Source organism: Emericellopsis atlantica (assembly GCF_019669845.1).
Source record: "Emericellopsis atlantica unplaced genomic scaffold F5Z01scaffold_2, whole genome shotgun sequence".
Lineage (NCBI taxonomy): Eukaryota > Fungi > Ascomycota > Sordariomycetes > Hypocreales > Bionectriaceae > Emericellopsis > Emericellopsis atlantica.
This window is the reverse complement of record NW_025764704.1, coordinates 353,941-371,004: the sequence shown is the minus strand read 5'-3', so window position 1 is coordinate 371,004 and position 17,064 is coordinate 353,941. Positions and strand designations below refer to the sequence as shown.

At 56.5% G+C, this 17,064-nt stretch overlaps 7 protein-coding genes across 7 annotated transcripts; 5 read left to right on the top strand and 2 right to left on the bottom strand.

Annotated features, from left to right (window-relative positions):
* Nucleotides 1-182: 182 nt before the first annotated feature.
* F5Z01DRAFT_670147 (thioredoxin-like protein) lies at nucleotides 183-900 on the top strand (the record flags this gene model as incomplete). The annotated part of the gene is made up of 2 exons (XM_046264518.1): nucleotides 183-523; nucleotides 576-900. The coding sequence occupies 2 exons, from the start codon at nucleotides 183-185 to the stop codon at nucleotides 898-900; spliced, it is 666 nt and encodes a 221-aa protein (XP_046122352.1).
* Nucleotides 901-2,888: 1,988 nt separating this feature from the next.
* F5Z01DRAFT_717095 (uncharacterized protein) lies at nucleotides 2,889-5,999 on the top strand (the record flags this gene model as incomplete). Its single annotated transcript, XM_046266537.1, has 1 exon — nucleotides 2,889-5,999. One exon carries the CDS (start codon nucleotides 2,889-2,891, stop codon nucleotides 5,997-5,999), a length of 3,111 nt encoding a protein of 1,036 aa, XP_046122351.1.
* Nucleotides 6,000-6,149: 150 nt separating this feature from the next.
* On the bottom strand, nucleotides 6,150-8,380 carry F5Z01DRAFT_196231 (putative long-chain fatty acid transporter). The gene is made up of 2 exons (XM_046258049.1): nucleotides 8,279-8,380; nucleotides 6,150-8,206 (listed from the first exon to the last, which is right to left on the bottom strand). The coding sequence occupies exons 1-2, from the start codon at nucleotides 8,283-8,285 to the stop codon at nucleotides 6,300-6,302; spliced, it is 1,914 nt and encodes a 637-aa protein (XP_046122350.1). The 5' UTR covers nucleotides 8,286-8,380; the 3' UTR covers nucleotides 6,150-6,299.
* Nucleotides 8,381-9,102: 722 nt separating this feature from the next.
* On the top strand, nucleotides 9,103-10,761 carry F5Z01DRAFT_670144 (phosphatidylinositol-glycan biosynthesis class S protein; the record flags this gene model as incomplete). Its single annotated transcript, XM_046264517.1, has 1 exon — nucleotides 9,103-10,761. One exon carries the CDS (start codon nucleotides 9,103-9,105, stop codon nucleotides 10,759-10,761), a length of 1,659 nt encoding a protein of 552 aa, XP_046122349.1.
* Nucleotides 10,762-10,998: 237 nt separating this feature from the next.
* Nucleotides 10,999-12,051, top strand: F5Z01DRAFT_632501 (Alpha/Beta hydrolase protein; the record flags this gene model as incomplete). Its single annotated transcript, XM_046261863.1, has 1 exon — nucleotides 10,999-12,051. The coding sequence occupies one exon, from the start codon at nucleotides 10,999-11,001 to the stop codon at nucleotides 12,049-12,051; it is 1,053 nt and encodes a 350-aa protein (XP_046122348.1).
* Nucleotides 12,052-13,798: 1,747 nt separating this feature from the next.
* On the top strand, nucleotides 13,799-15,334 carry F5Z01DRAFT_196077 (myb family transcription factor). Its single transcript, XM_046258048.1, has 2 exons — nucleotides 13,799-14,615; nucleotides 14,703-15,334. Exons 1-2 carry the CDS (start codon nucleotides 14,082-14,084, stop codon nucleotides 15,216-15,218), a joined length of 1,050 nt encoding a protein of 349 aa, XP_046122347.1. The 5' UTR covers nucleotides 13,799-14,081; the 3' UTR covers nucleotides 15,219-15,334.
* Nucleotides 15,334-17,018, bottom strand: F5Z01DRAFT_643197 (protoheme IX farnesyltransferase). The gene has a single exon (XM_046262701.1). The coding sequence runs from the start codon at nucleotides 16,905-16,907 to the stop codon at nucleotides 15,450-15,452; it is 1,458 nt and encodes a 485-aa protein (XP_046122346.1). The 5' UTR covers nucleotides 16,908-17,018; the 3' UTR covers nucleotides 15,334-15,449.
* Between the last annotated feature and the right edge of the window lie 46 nt (nucleotides 17,019-17,064).

Here is a 17,064-nt window from a genome sequence, read left to right as displayed (position 1 = left end):
CAGTGGCCCGCCCCCAAGACGCGTTCCATGGTGAGATGATGTGATCGACCTTGGCTGCGCTCATTGTCGTCCCCTTGGAAGGTATAAAGAGCTCGCACACACAATCCGCCTCTCCAGTGTCCTTCCTTTCCTCCACCAGTCTCTCTGTCCTCCCCAAGAAAGTCATCACCAGATTCATCAACATGTCTCAGCCCGCCCCTCTCCGCCTCGGCAGCGTCGCGCCCAACTTCCAGGCCAAGACCACGGCCGGCGACATTGACTTTCACGAGTTCATTGGCAACAACTGGGTCATCCTCTTCTCGCACCCCGAGGACTACACCCCCGTGTGCACCACCGAGTTGGGCGCCTTTGCCAAGCTCCAGCCCGAGTTCGAGAAGCGCGGCGTCAAGCTGATCGGTCTCTCTGCCAACACCATCGAGTCGCACGAGGGCTGGATCAAGGACATTGATGAGGTGACCGGCGGCAAGGTCACCTTCCCCATCATTGGCGACAAGGAGCGCAAGGTCGCCCTGGCCTACGACATGTGAGTAGTAATGCCGGTTGCGGCACGGGTGTCATTGCTAACGCGAGGCTAGGATCGACCACCAGGACGCTACCAACGTCGACGAGAAGGGCATTGCCTTCACCATCCGCTCCGTCTTCTTCATTGACCCCAACAAGAAGATCCGGACCATCCTCTCCTACCCCGCCTCTACCGGCCGTAACGCCGCCGAGGTCCTCCGCATCATCGACTCTCTCCAGACCGGTGACAAGTACAAGATCACCACCCCTATCAACTGGGTTCCCGGTGACGATGTGATCGTCGCGCCGTCGGTCAAGAACGAGGAGGCCAAGGAGCTGTTCCCCAACTTCCGCATCGTGAAGCCCTACCTGCGCTTCACTCCCCTTCCCAAGGCGTAAGAACGGAAAACGGAAAAAGAAAAGCGAAGACGGAGTTTGCGGAGGAATGACACCTGAGGCGTGGCCTACCATACTACATCTATGTCGTTACGATAATAATGAGCACCATTGAGAAAGCCACTCTTGACACGAAGCCTCGGCTTGCATGCCTCACGGCTGATTTGACGAGCACCGGCGGTAATTACTTGCGGTCGTAATCAGAAGCACGGATATCAAGGTGCGTTCGCAGGCATGAAGCGTGGCCGTACGTAGTACGTACACCGCTCTCGACGATCCACGTGGCGGGTCTGAGAAGAGGGACTCCAACATGGAACCGGCGTTAACGGCTTGGTCCGTACGTAAAGTACCAGAAAGATTCCAGAATCCACAGTCAATGGCCTCGTTCCTATAATCACGGGTGATGTAGGACTAGGACTAGATCACTGCGTCATATTCACGTTCTCATCTCCGGCATGTTTCAAGTAGAAAGGGGCTCACGGGTATACGCGGAAACCAAACACGATCTCACAATACCGAATTCGCACCTGTACCACCAGCGTGGTTCTAATTGCACGTCCGAAGCCGAAACTTGAAAGAACCAATTCTATGTAACGGGCGCGGGAGATACTATGCCACACCCCTGGTCAGATATTGACAAGCTTGGCACCTATGGGAGGCTCACCTCCACGTTTTTCGTCCACGTCTTCCATGTCACACGATAATCGCAATTAAAAAGCTCGGCTTACTGGGGTCTGCCTGTTTCATTTCATTCTTCAAGTTTCCTGCTCAAAGCCTCAAACGGACAGGCATCTTCTCACACAGTCGCCAGTAGGAAAACGTCCCCCAATCCCCGCTAGCCTATTTCGGTCTATTTTGTGGCTTGTTACCAGAACGCCTTTTCTGTGGGCAATTGTGGTGCTGAAACGTGGCACCTCACTAACAGTGCTCCATCAATCCATCTCCACTGGCAGTCTCCTGGACAGCCTGACCCACCCTTCACCGCGCTGAGGAGCTGGCCCTGAATTGGACCACCGCAATCATTCGGCGCTCAAGCCTCATGCGGTTCTCTTTGCAGTGATTGATTATCCCGACGCAGAACAAGGCGTAAACGGTGAGCGACCACGGTGCCCGAAATACGCCCTCATTCTTGCCAGCCAGGGTTGGCTTTGATCGTCAGGCCCGACCGACCGCTCCCCAGCCAGCGACTATCTACCGAACAATCCAGAGGATCACCACGTAGTTGCGATCAGCGCCTGCGAAAGAACAAGGCCCCATTGTGCTCGATACCCCGAGAACAGTCTGCCCGCAGATTGACCTGGCTTTCCGCGTACATCGAGCCTACATCAGCCCGCAATCGAGACGGTACGTACAGCCCGTCTTATGTTCACTGTACATTGTTGGGCTTTGGGACGTGCCAGCGCACGAGACAAGAACGACAAGAATGAATCCATACGGCAGAGATCTTACAGACTTCTCTCTATAAGAACTTAAGAAGCAAGGACTGGCCTGGCGGCCCTGCACCGGCCTGCGGTCCCCGGGCCCCAGCTTTGACCCTGGTGAAAAGTGACACTTGACAGCCTGACAGGCCCAGTGGTCAAGTGGCGGGCCCCGGACCCTCCCTCTGGGACGTATGCTGGGACTGGTTTCTGGGAACCTGGAATTCAAAGTCCAGTCCCGGGAAACGGACTGAGCCTGTCAGTGCAGCAACTTGGCGTGGCTGAAGTGCAGCCATCAAAAGTTCAAAACCTTCGTGGGCTGCGGATTAGGTACAGGTCGTACTATACCGTACCGTCCTGACTACCGCCGCCTACCTGCGTGCCTGCCTGCCACCGCCGCATTCTGCTGGCCAAGTCACCGGTCGCCTCTGGTCTCGTTGCCCACTTGCTTGTCAGGAGGAGAATTAAGAATGGTGGCATGCATGAGCCCATGCTCTGCTTCCTGCCTCTTCTAGCTCTCCCTCTCTTTTTTCCCAGTTTCGCATTTCCATTTGCGTACGCGGCGGACCAAACATGTCGCAGCTAACCAACCAGCAGCAGCAGCAGCAGCAGCAGCACTCTGCGTATGCGGCACATCCGACGACCGACCTCTCCCACTTCTCCGACTCGGAGCACGAACAGGACAGCGACGACATACCTTCTCTCTCCTCGGGGCGATACACGCCTGACATCTTCTCGGGCGTTTATCGCAGTTTCAAGAAGTTCCCCACGGGGAAACTCGGTCGGAAAACGTCGCGCCTCAATCTCAAGAGCAGCAACGACGGCGGTAGATCGGATTCGCCTGCTGACGGCGATCCCCGCGACACATCTCCGCAGCATTCGCAGCTACAGCATGCGAGACATTTGAACCAACAGCGCCAAAAACCCCTTCCCGAGCCGCCTCGAGCGTCCAGCCCCGTCGCAAACGAACTCCCCAGCCATTTCGAACGCTTACCCGAATCGAGGCTCGATTATCGACCATTCAATCGCGCCATGGGGGACCACCAACCGTCTCACCAGCAGCAGGTGGACATGAGCAGCAGTGTGAGCAGTCTGGCGAGCCTGAGCAGTTCACGGACAGATGGAGGTTCTGGAGAGGAAGAGACACAACAGCAGCTTGGTGCCTCGAGGAGCAATGCAGGCACGCCTGGTCCCTCGCCACAGGGCGCCCAGAGGTCACAGCAGCCCTCGAGCGGCGCCAACAATCCAGGGTCAGCGCACCTTTCTGGGCTGATGTGCAATGTGCATCGGACCACTGGTCGCGAACCTCGTCCCTTGGTGGGCGCCACGACAACTGTCCTGGGCGATAAGCTGTACGTCTTTGGTGGCAGAATCCTGTCCAGGAGCCGGCCTGCTCCCTTGACCTCGGACTTGTACGAGCTCGATCTTATCCGCCGACACTGGACGAAGCTCGAGACATCGGGTGATGTGCCACCTCCCCGATACTTCCACTCCATGTGCGCTTTGGGTGATACCAAGATGGTGTGCTATGGTGGCATGTCGCCTGTGCCGAACCAGCCGCCAATCACCGATGCTTCACAGCAAGCCGAAGTCACAATCATGTCGGACATTTATGTGTACGACGTGAACACGCGAAAATGGACCTTTATACCGACCCAGGACCCCCCTCAAGGCCGCTACGCCCACTGCGCTTGCATCCTGCCGTCGTCTGCCACCTTCTCTTCGCACCGCGCCCCTTTTTCGGCACTGCAGAACAACCCTTCTTCCAACAATCCCAATGAGGGCCGCATTGGCGTGAACATTGATGGATCAGGCGGCTCAGAGATGATTGTGGTGGGTGGCCAAGACGGATCGAACCATTACATTGAACAGATCAGCGTCTTCAATCTTCGGAGTCTTAAATGGACATCAACACAGCCTCTTGGGAAGAGCTGCGGCGCCTATAGGAGTGTCGCCACACCTCTGCCGGCCGCTGTCACTGCCAAAATCGGCAAAGCATACCAAAACGGAACACAGCGGGAGGCGGCCAGCCAAGAGGCTCGGGACGCCAGCTCCTCCATGCTGATCTATTCCAACTACAACTTCCTGGACGTCAAGTTGGAGCTGCAGATCAGAACGGCCGACGGGGCTTTGCACGAGAGGCCCATGTCGGGCACTTATTCCCCTCCTGGCCTCCGGTTCCCGAATGGAGGCATCATTGACACGCACTTTGTCGTCAGCGGGACATATTTGACTTCCTCGAAACAGGAGTACGCGCTGTGGGCACTGGATCTGCGGACGTTGACATGGAGCCGGATCGATGCGGGTGGCAGCGTGTTCAGCCAAGGCAGCTGGAACCGTGGCGTCTTGTGGAACAGAAGAAACACGTTCGTTATCCTGGGGAACCGGAAGAGGAGTCTAGTGGACGACTACAACCACCGGCGCATCAACTTCTCGAATGTCTGCATGGTGGAGCTGGAAGCCTTTGGATTCTACGATAACCCGAGAAAGTCAGCTCCCATGTCCGGGTTCATCTCCGCAAGCAGCCCCTATTCCGGACCAGGTTTGAGCCTTACACGCAAAGCCGGCTACACGGCCGGAGGCAGGGCACACTCCCGGGCAAGTGAGGAACTGGGGGAGAAGGCTCTGGGACTACGCGAGATATCAGACATGGACATCCTCTGCTTTGGCGGCGAGCGTATTCCCATCAACTCCAGGGTTGTCGCCCGTCGATGGGGGCCTTACTTTGTGCAACTGTTGCGCGAGGGGACTGCAACGCAAGACGGCAGTGATTCCGTCACGCTGCGCTCGGGACTGTCGAGCAACCCTCTCCGGGCCTCAGCCATCACCATCACCCCAAGCACGCGCTTGCCTGGCGAGACTGTTGGTTCAACGATTCAGTCGTCGGGGGCGTCGACATCCACAGCTGGCACCGGTATTTCCGGCGCTACCACGGCTGCTGCATCGCAAGATGATCTCAACCCAGCAGCCATCAACAGCGCTCCCACTCCGCGTTCTTTGGCGCCAAACTCCCGGCCACGATGCCTCTACATGCCGCACTCCTACCTCACCATCCAAGCCCTCCTTCACTTCCTCTATACATCCTCGTTGCCCGCACAGTCGTCACCGCTATGCACCCCTCAGATTCTGTGCTCACTCCTCCAGCTTGCCCGGCCGTACCGCATCGACGGCCTTCTAGAAGCCGTTGTCGAGCGTCTGCACTCGCTTCTCGACTCGCGCAACGCCGCTGCAGTCTTCAATGCCACGGCCATGGCAGCAGGAGGCGGTCGCGGCATCGACGGGTCGCTCAACCCCAACTTCTTCGTCGACCACCTCGACCCCATGAACGATGGCATGTCTACATCCGACTTCAGCCTAAACCCCACCACCAACGGCTCCGATCTGGCTGCCCTGTCGATCAACACAGATGTCCGACCGGCCAGTGACGAGATGAGCAGCGCGACGTCAGCTTCGGGCTCAGAGTGGAGTGCCGGCGAGCTCAACGATCGGTCAAACCCTCCTCCCGTATGGGAGGGAGAGCTCAGCAGTGTCATCGGCTTGCAGAAGCGTGGACTGCGGGGCTTGATGGAGGGCAGGAGGATGAGAGAGCGAACTGGCACCGGAACCGGTTCAGCACCGCCTGGCGCTACGATGGCTTCGGCTCTACCAGGGCAGAGGGGGCTTGGGCTAGGAATCGGGCCTTAACGATGGAAAGAGACGGAGGGAAGAAAGTCTGTGCGTTAGCCTCCCGACTTTTGGAAGGGGCTCATGATTGAATGCAGCTGGGGTCGACAGAAAAGCGTGTATGTTGAAATAGATGGGTGAACGTGTCCTATGATAAGCGATCTTCTGGGTCTTGGTATATAACTTCTTTTTCTGTTCCAGTTGGACCTTTACGGCATGGGAGATGGACACATTCAAATAAACGGTTGTCATTGCTATTGGGGGAAAGAGTACGAACCTACATGCTACAGACACACGATGATTACGCGACAGGGGTCGCCTCTACAACTTCACCCTTCCACCCTCGAGCTCACGCCATTCCTTGTCGCCAAACCTCCTGTAGCCATCGCCAGCCAGCCAGTACAACTCTCCTAGTTCTTCCTCTGTTGCTGGGTCCGGCTTCACACCAGCCTGACGCAAGAAGTGTTTCTGCTGCTTGTTTGTACCTGTCGTCTGCGCTTCTCCCGGTTCGCCCCTCACCACCCTGAGGAACAACGGCACCGCGTACTTGGGAAGCAGGCTGCGTGTGTGCTCTGCGAGTGAACGGAGAGTCTCGTCGAGAGGGGCGCGCTGGTCGAGGTAGACCGCAGCACAACCCGCACGTCCGTCGTGATGGGGCAGCTCCACGCCATAGACGTTGGCTTCCTTGACGGCAGGATGCGTGCCGACGGCCTCGCTGACCTCCGAGGTGGACACGTTCTCCGACTTCCAGCGGAACGTATCACCGATCCGATCGTTGAACCAGATCCGGCCCTCGGTATCCCAGCGGACGACGTCGCCTGTGCGGAACCACGCGTCGCCTTTCTTGAGCACGTCGCGCATGAGCTTCTTGGCATTGGCCTGGGGATTCTTGTAATATCCCTGGAACCGCTTCGTCGGATCGTCCGAGGGCAGTTGGAAGAGCATTTCGCCGGGATCGCCGCGGTTCTTGACCCTTCTGCAGAGTCCTGTCTTGGGGTCGCGGGCAGGCTCCTCGGTAGCCCAGTCCACCTCTACCACGGCGATGGAGCGAGACATGAGGAAGTCGGTCAGCCAGCCTGTGCGACCCATGGCGCCGGCAGTCAAGTCGTTGGCGCATATATTGATCAGCGCAGCCGTGCCCTCGGTGGCGGCATACATCTCGCCTATCTCGTCGACGCCGAAGCGATCCTGGAAGCGACGCCAGACGTCGGGACGGAGCCCGTTGCCATACGCCAAGCGGACCTTGTGCTTCTTGTCGAGGTTCTCGCCCGTCTTGGGGTCGATCTGGGATGGCGCGGCGAGAAGGTACCGCAGCGTCTCGCCGACGTACTGCAGAACCGTCGCGTCCATCTCGCGGACGTCACTCCAGTAGCTCTTGGTGGAGAACTTGCGACCCAGGGCCTGGGTGCTCCCCGCGTGGAGGACAGTCAAGAAGGAGAGGACTGCGGCCGCCGAGTGGTACAGCGGCATGGCTGTGTAGACAATGTCGTTTTTGCCGATGCGGAGAGTGCGATCGCCAATCCCAGAACCACCGATGCACTTGCTCCAGGAGACGATGGCGGGCTTGGGGAGACCCGTCGTGCCAGATGTGTAGATCAAGATGGCCATGTCGGCGTAGTCTGCCTGAGAGCGCTGCTCGTCGGGCAACCGGTTCGGCGGCGCAGCGAAAGCATCAGCCTCGACCTCTGGCGTGAATGTGACAAACTTGACTCCTGGGTTCTCTGCCTTGACGTCGTCCGTGACATTGGCCTCCACGGCTGGGTCGACCAGGCAGAGGGACGTCTCGGCCACCTTGATGCAGTGGGTCAGGGCGTTGCCGGTGAGGTTGTAGTTGATGAATGCCGGCTTGGCACCCACGGCCCACAGACCAAACCAGACAAAGATGAATGAGTCTGAGTTCTGAAAGTCCATTGCCACAATGTCGCCCGACTTGACCCCCAGGTTCTCTTTCAACCAGGTGCCATAGCGCAGGGCCCGGTCGTATACCTGCGCATAGGTGTGGCGTTTGCCCTCGAAAAGGACCAGGTCTCTATGTGCGTGGCTGCGAGACTGTGCCCATTCTTCAAGTAGGTAGAACATATTGAGACGGTCGGTTTTCATGCGGTAGAGGGTTCGTACGAGCGAGGTGTACTGGCCATCCAGTACGCGCAAGTCATTCCAGAGGGCGCCGCGCGCATTGACGTAGGCGAGAACTGCCGCGGCAGCTGGCGCAGCGATAGCAAGAGGCACTGATCTTTCAGTCAGTCCCTATAAGCTCTCCGAAAAGTCGGAGGAACTGAATGGGAGATATTGCAACGTACCTGGCATCGTAGGCGAATACTATGGCCTACAATGATGGTGTCAAGGGGCAACAATGTCACCGACAGTTCGACCTTCGAAAGCAAGCAAGAGGTGAGGCTTCTCCTGGAGAATCGACGCGACTGATCAAATGGTAGCCAGCCCTGGAGATGCGGACCCTCGGGCAGTTTACATGGCCATTGGAACTCAACTGGCAGGCTCAGCCTCGACTTTGACGCGACGACCGTAGATAGCAGAAGAGGAGGTGCCTCGGCAGCGTGCGCTCCGACGTCGAATGCTTGAGCTCCCAGTCTGTGGGGAAAGCCAGGCGAAACGGAGGATCGGACAGACCCCCAAGTCCTCCTGTCCTGACGATGAGAGAGATACCTGACCACTCACCGGGACTGGCGGCATCATGATGTACCGATTTGTGCATGAGTCCGCACAAACGGACCCCGCATCGTGCCCGAATCACATACCCAAAGTGGACGGGGGCCATCTGGGGTAAGCTAAGGAAAGCAAGGCATGGTAAGGTGAGTTCTTGCTGTACGCATCGCTGGCAGCCGGTGCATTTCTACCCGAAGAGGCGCTGTTGATGCTACTATCGTCGCCTGTGGACGGTGGTTCGAAACTCTTGCTTTGGGCAAGGCAGTCAAGGCATGAACGAGGCGATACACGGTGAGCTGGATCAATCGTTTCAGCTCGACAAATGCTTCTCAGCGCCTGTAGAAAGTCTGATGAAGCGCGTGAACAAACGAGGACATGTGTAACTCAGTCCAATATTACATACCTGGTAGGTACTGCAAGTTTGGAAAGCTTGCCGTGCGACCTTGTCGCTGCATCAGCCATGAGCGCCACAGCCCGCGGTTACTGCGCCACATCAGACCCCTGGGTGGTGTCAAACTTCGCCCTCGCGACACGCATTGACAAGGGCAAGCCAAGCTTCACCAACCACACCATGAGCGCGGCCCCTTCCGAGAAGCTGCCCGACGGCGGCGCGAAGAAGGCAATCAAGCTCCCGCCCACCGAGAAAAGCGGTGATGTTCGGCGTCGAAGCTTCATCGTGCTCTCCTTCTGGGCTGTTGTCGTCATGCTCGGTCTGCCCTTTTGGTGGTACACGACCAGCATCTACAGGGCGAATCTACCACTGGATCGCATGCTCGAGTGGGCTGATGGCAAGGCGTGTCAACCTGTTCTCCCTATAACCGTGGCCTTTGAGGCCGAAGGACTCGCGGCACCCGACGCCCAGGAGCTGGTTAGGTTGACGCAGGGCATGCTGGACCAACAAAGCGATCTTGCAGCACACCAGATACGACTGCAGCCGGGCAATACCGACGATGCGGCTCTTACACTCCAGTTTACGCCAGGCAAGCAGATGGGTGCTACGTTAGATTCGAGAGAAGCTTCTCTGAAAATAAACTACCCTTCTGGCACCACCGTGTCCAATCCGTCCGACGCTGCCGCCCTTGCGACCTACCTAGCCCAAGAGCTCCGCGCGGCCTTTGCGGAGGAGCGCGCCATCATCTCGCATCTGTTGAACCAACCGCTTCAAAACCAGAGCCCCGAAACGATTGAAGCCCTCTCGAAACGAACGACGCGATCGATGCGATATGCCTCGACCTACCACCTGACCTTTTCCCTCTTCACGGACGGGCCGAGTCCGAGCACTTGGGATATTGAGGAGGCAGTCGACCGGTATATGCGTCCTATGCTAGACATTTTGCGCCCCATTCACAACTTTACGGTCGATACTCAGCTACAGCTGTATGCAACACCTGGTGTGCAGTCGCAGGTTCTGTCAAAGGAAGACCTGTCTTCGTTCATCAATGCAGCCGAATGGCCACTTTCGCCCTCAATTGGCGGTGCACCTACGGTCAACTTTGTGCTCTTCGTTGGTAACCAGACAATAGGCAATGCTGGGTCTGACGCTACATCTCAGTCCTGGATGATACCCCAGTGGGGTACAGTCTACCTCCTGCCTCTGTCTGACTCTACTGCACATGTCGATAGCGAGATTCTGAGGCAGCCGATGCTCACTTTCGGCGGGCACCTACTGACTCTCCTGGGCACCCCGCAATCTGGCTCTTTGCCCCTACGTTTGTCGACGCTGACAAGGATCAGGTCTCTTGACCTCCTTCTACACGCCTCCTCGACACTTGGCTCACTAGCACGGCTCTCAATCTCGTTGCCGTCTATCTCCATCCCTCGCACCGTCGCTGACGGAGTGGCCGCCAGTCTAGATCACCTCGAGAAGGCGTGCGCCAATCTGGGTGGTCCAGAAGGTCTCTACCACGCACGGATCGCCGAATCTGAAGCAGAGAAGTCATTCTTCGAGAAGAGCATGGTTGGGCAGCTTTACTTCCCAGATGAACACAAAATTGCCGTCTATCTCCCACTCCTAGGGCCCGTTGGCGTCCCTCTCGTACTGGGTTTGATCAAGGAACTAAAGGGGTGGAAGCAAAGAAGAAAAGACGCAAAAGAGACCAAGGACAAAAAGAAGCAATAACTAGCCCTGTTTACAAGCGTCCATAGCGAATTTACTGTTTTCAATCAGGCTACGCGCCTCTTCTGACGCGTTCATGTGCCACGGTGTACTGCGTACTGCGTGCCACCACCAAAAAGCCTTGGCGGGCGAATGACGTCGCTCGCCGAGGTTCCAACAGTCAAGCTTCCCCAGAGCCGCGAGTGCCTTTCACACTTTTTCTGTACCTTTTGCACTCGCCCTCGCCATGGCATTAGAAAGATGCACCTCCCTGACCCGACCCTGACATTGACTATTCCAAGCATCCACGACTCCCTGCCACTCAATTGCCGCATCTACCATCCCCTCGAGCCCGATGCGCGCTACGCAGCAGTCGTCGCGCACCCCTACGCACCACTGGGCGGCTCCTATGACGATCCAATTGTCGAAACGGTCGCCGCCTATCTGTTGAGACGAGGCTTCATTGTGGCCACGTTCAACTTTCGAGGCGCGGGCACGGGCAGGACGAGCTGGAGCGCGCGCCCAGAGGTAGGCGACTACACAAGCATCGTCGGGTTCATAGTATACTATGTGCATCATTTGTTCCACGGAGATGGTGTCCAAGGGGCGGGAAGAGCCCTGCTGATGGGCGGGTACTCGTATGGTGCCATGGTGACGAGTCAGCTACCTCCGCTGGAGGATTTGCTCTTGACCTTTGCGACGCCGGCTATCGACTCGGCCGCCGCGCAAATCCGGTCCCAGGCAGACACCCTCGCGGCGCAACAGCGTGATGTCCTCCATGCACGCTCGCGAAGAAGCCTTCGGGTGGGAGAGGGCAGCCCAAAGAGACGGAGCAATGACAGCGCTCGATCACACTCGTTTTCACTCGACGAAGCGGAAGATAAGATCCGCCATCTTGTAAACAAGACAGTCCACAGACGAGAGAATTCGAGAGGTCAGCCAGGTTCGACAAATGGTGCGGCCAGCGTCACGCTTGCAGCCGTCCCGGATTTGACGCTGCCACGACCCGCCTATCTTTTGATCTCGCCACTTCAGGGGTTCGTCCTCAGTTTGGCGACCATGAGGCGACATACCGGCGACGAGGCAGCGGAGCAGAAGATGAGGGGAAATCCGACGCTGGCGGTGTTTGGGAACGGTGACATTTTCGTGGCGGCGAGCAAACTGCGGACTTGGGTGACGCGAATGGAGGATGGGGACAGTCTGTTCCAAGGGCAAGAGGTTGAAGGCGCCGGTCATTTCTGGGTTGAGCAAGGCGTACTGAGTACGATGATGAGCCATGTCGCCAATTTTGTGAGGATGCTGACAGCTCCGTGAACATGAGGTTATTTCTCGAGGATCCTCTACTGCCTAGGCCTACACTGATCTGCGGCGCCGGCTCGACTTCCTCCCGTCATGTCAGGCCTGATCACGCAGCAAGCGGTGGCGACTACAGCTCGCATGGCCTCACTTGCGGGCATTGTGGCCCTTGATACTTTCTTCCACTCCGGATATTGTTTGCTATAAATGGATATCTTCCAGCCACGAGTGACTGGAGCGTGTTATGGCCTCTGGAGTCGCACTTCAATGTCTAAGCCACCCGGTGACGGTGGCCGAAGGCAAGCCCTTACTGCCGGTCCATCTATGGTACAGGCAACGTGAAATTGGGATGATCTGGATCTAGATCACGAGAGTTGCTGTGGCCACGTAGTGGTAGGCCACCTCAGCGTCGACCTCAGTCACGTACCACTACAACATGTTATCAAGATACGAGCGGCTTTTCGCAGTTATGTGTTCGAATTCTCAATATCAATACTACTATTCCTGCAGACTTTTCATATAAATGCATGTGGTCATCTTGCAGCAACCAGGTCAAATACTCTGCTTGACAGCGCCACAAAAAGGTTTCCCTCTGTTCGAGCACGCTGGCCGATTATTGAAACTTTTTATTCCGTGGTGGGATAATTCATCTATCGAACAACATTGCTTAAACAGTTTTCAATAATATGGGTTATCGAGTAACCTAATTGGATAGTATGTACTGCTTGTTGATAGGCATAGGGTAGGCAATCTCGGTGTAAGAACTGGAACCATGCACCTCTCCGCTCACTTCCCCGTGCACGTTGGTTGGAATGTTTGCTCACACGGAAGCGAAGCTGAAACAGCATGAATGCAATGCCCCGTTTTAGTTCATGCTGGCGTCTCGACGCAGCGCTGGAGTACAACCACCTTCAAGAGAGTTGGAAAGGAACGCACTAGTCCCCGTTCAGCGAAACGACAGCGGCAAATTTAGCGAATGGAGGCCTAAACGCGCGCTTGCGAGCCCCTGTAAGACTGTATACCAATCAGATCCCATTTAAGACCCCACAACAACAACTTCATCTCCTGAATATGAGCCTTTGGCGCCGTGTTCTTCTCTGCCCAGCGTCATGAGGACCGTTTGCAGGAGTCCCAGCGTTGTTCTGGCTCCTCATTGTCGAGACCAGGCTAGCACCAGCACGAAGCGAGCTGCCGGTGAGAGAGGTACGCGAATGTCAGGAACCCGTGCGCGTATGCAGGTACCAAATGACGCCGTTCACGGACACAGTACACTTGCCATCACCAATGCCGGCCCAACCCATGTGGGTGGGACAAACGATCTGGCTGAGTTGCTGAGCCTCCCCGTGGCACGCCATAGACTGGTGCATGCTGTCGGCCAACGAAGCGGGAGTTGGCCATCTCGAACGACTACAATGATTGTCACTATCCCCCCCTCAGAGTACACTTTGCTGATTTTCGGCAAGATTGCTGCTCAAAATTAGTTTCAATACTTACCATCTATACTTTCTTGTATCTAATAACCGCCAGGGGAACCTACGTCGGATATAGCCGCCCGGTCCAAACACATGACCAATGTCGACACGCCAATCTTCCAAAGTCTTCCCTTTCGGAACGCAAAGCCCGTTTCATGTTCTTCCTACCGCCCAAGAGAGTCTGCACGCCTAGAAAGACTTGTTTCATCTGCAGAGCCGCCGATGTTGAGATTGGCCTTCCGTTCATCTGAGCAGATTGCCCTGGCCAGGCCACGCTTAAAGCGAAGGCCTTGTCCATAATTCCGGCCATCTCTTCTTCCCTTTCTGACCTGTAAACATTCCACGACAGCATTCGAGAGCCAGTACCTCGGCCTTTTCCTTTCCTTGGTCTTTCGTTTGTCTTTCCTACCGTCTTTCCTATCTTGTCTGTGTCGGCATTTACAGGAGTCATATCTGTTCCCTCATTCGATTCGTTACCATTCTGCGGGACCTGCTTCAGACCTAGACCGGCCACTTCCACGACCATATTTTGTTACAACTGTGTTACAATACATCCTATCTAAATCAGACATCACCATGCCTCGGGGACACCGTACCACCAGTAGCGCAGGCCACAGCATGGGGCAGCACCCCTACACCCTGGCCCCGTCACCCATGTATGCGCCTCGCATGGCAACACCAAATAATACTGGCCATTTCAACTTCAGCAGCATGCCATCCTCGGACATGCACCTGAACACACAGCAGCAGCCTCTACCCAACACATTCGACAGCTTCCAGCCCATCTCTTCGTCTGCACCGGCCAATATCCCTTTGCCAGCTTCACATCGCCCAAGCTCGGGAGCGTGGACCATACAAGATGATCAAAACCTCGTCGCTGCTCGAGCCCAAGGGCTGAACTGGTCTCAAATCAAGGATACTTACTTTCCCATGAAAACCGCCAATGCCTGCCGAAAACGACACGAGCGCCTGCAGGAGAGAAGAGACGCTGATGACTGGGACAACCGCAAGCTCCAAAAGCTGGCGAGAGAGTACATGTCTATGAGAAAGGAGATCTGGAGTGGTCTTGCTGCTAAAACGGGCGAGAAGTGGATGGTCGTTGAGCAAAAGGTACTTTCCTCTTCTTTGCACTTATCACTCTAACGTAACCTTGTCCCACTCTCCACCCCGATGAAATCACGTACTGACGCGCCTCAGTGTATGGCGAATGGCCTCAAGAACCTTCAGAGCGCGGCGAGGGCCGGCGCCAGACATGAGCGTCTCCAACAGCAGCACGCGGCGGCAACGAGCAGCATGACAGGGTATGACAACGACGACAGCGGTGTTAGCGGCATCAGCGGGTTGACTCCTGTGGATGAAGTAGACGTCGGAAGCGAGACCTTCAGCAGCGGCAGCAGCAGTAGCCACAGTCCGGATCGGCGCGTCCATCACCAGCATGCTGCGTCGACGAGCTCACTGCCCTACCTTCAGCAACACCAGAACCATCATCATCATCGTCACCAGTACCGGCAAGTGGTGAACGCTGGGTATGGGGGATATGGCATGCAGGGATATCAGGGGCAGCACCGGTACTCGAGCAGTGTGAGCTCGACAGCGAGTGCAGCGCAGGGGTTTGGAGGTAGTGAGGACGAGAGTCCGTACATGCCTGGTCAACGGCTGCCGAGTGTGGATATGAACATTGAGGCGATTATCAATCGACCGAACAGGATGTAAGTGTGCTTACGGACGGATAGCGACTGGATGATGACACATTGTTTGGTGTTTTGGCGTTTTCAAATGGTGGTCTTACTACACCAAGGGATTCTGGCGATGTTGGCATACTCGTACAAGCTTTCACAATATAATGCTATTGAGATCTATTTGTCATCATACAGTACATGCGATACATCGTATTGAGTACAGTTGCACATCGTACACGCAAGCTGTGCCCAGCTGGCCAGTAAGCTACCTCTTGGCGACTGGCGCTGTCTCCGCCACACGTTCCGCCGTCATACTCTTCATCTCCTCGAGCTCCTCGTCTTCCCAACTGCCATCCTCTCCGCCGAATACGCTCGTCCACGCCCTGGTCCACATGCCTTTCTTGTGCACCAAGGCGAGCATCATGACACCAGGCAAGTGCCAAACGCTCGCCCAGAACAGACCCCGTGCGGTGCCATTATGCCCTTGCTGTCGCCACATGCGCACCGCGTCGCGAATCAGCCACGCGTTCAAAGGCAGACTGGTCACCGCAAAGCCCCAGTTCGTCACGCCCGCAGCGCACAGAGCGAGACAGATCGGAGGAAAGACCAGACTGTATCGCAAAGCGACCCGGGCATTGCGCGCTGGATTTGTCCACGCGAGCATCCGCAGCCCGGCGTTCTTGTACTCCTCGCGGATGCCCCAGCTCAGGGACATGAAATGGGGAAACTGCCACGCGAAGAGAAGACTGGCCATGAGCCAGCCTCCAATGGAAGAACCATCACTGGCAATGAGGAGCTCACGCCACGAGCCATCCTTGGTTGCGGTCTCACCGGCGGCAGCCGCCCAGCCCATCAGCGGCGGGATTCCTCCAACAACGGCTCCAATCCAGGTATTGAACGCCGTCACGGCCTTGAGAGGCGTGTATATCCCGGCATATAGGACAATATTGGCAAGGCCCAACCCTGACACCGTAGGGTTCACGCCAAAGTAGAGTGCTGCAACGCCAGTAGCGCCGGCAACAAGGGCGAAGAGCACCGCGGTTCTTTTGGAAAGCAAGTTCCTGACAAGCGGCCTGTTTCTTGTCCGTGACATCTTTGCGTCCGATGATGGTTCGTAGAGCATATTTAGGGTATTAGCACTGGCTGAGCATAGCGCTGTGCCTGTTGTGAGGAACAGCAGAGTCAGCGGACTCAGGCTGGGGGTGTTGGTCATACTGGGCGCCAGAATTTCGGGCACGGGGTATAATGCATAGGGCGCCATGGCGGACAGCACGACAAGGACGGTGAGTCGTGGTTTAGTAAGGGAGAGAATGGATGATAGGGTGCGTCGAAGGGACTGGTCAGGGCTGGCGGCTGCGCGCGCGGCGAGTATCGAAGAAGCATCGGGTGGTAAAGGCTCCGCCGCTTGTGCCTCTTCTCGTTTTCTAGCCTGTCGTCGGCGGTGTGGAGGGAGTTCGGCAGGTGGTTGTGATGAAGCTGAAACTGATGCCGTTGTGTTGGTGGTCGTTGAAGTCGGCCGTGCTCGGATCAGGGAGTCGAGGCATGTTGATCGGTCGAATAATCGATTTGAAAGGAAGAAACTGTTACATATTGACGCCGTAACAGAACCACGGCTGGCCTGGAAGCTCCCCGTTGCGGAAGACAAGCATCTTCGCGGGGTCTGCGTGTAGACGAGGTTCCGGAGCTCAGCTATGCGAGGGACTGCGTTTCGAGGCGAGCGCATGGTTGCCAGATCGCGCCAGAGTCATATCATTTTCGAGAGGCTGTGAAGTATGCGAGGATTACCCCACGAGATTGGTACGCAGAGATGAAGGCTTCTCGTGGTCAATTCGCGAAAAAGGGTTGATCATAGGCGTGACCGGGATTTCGTGGTGTTTGCG

Excerpts from the sequence above, each read along its gene's own strand:
- F5Z01DRAFT_196077 (XM_046258048.1), top strand. The coding sequence starts at position 14,082 with ATGCCTCGGGGACACCGTACCACCAGTAGCGCAGGCCACAGCATGGGG. Across the intron at positions 14,616-14,702 it reads GGATGGTCGTTGAGCAAAAG|TGTATGGCGAATGGCCTCAA; the intron begins GTACTTTCCTCT and ends GACGCGCCTCAG.
- F5Z01DRAFT_643197 (XM_046262701.1), bottom strand. The coding sequence starts at position 16,907 with ATGCGCTCGCCTCGAAACGCAGTCCCTCGCATAGCTGAGCTCCGGAAC.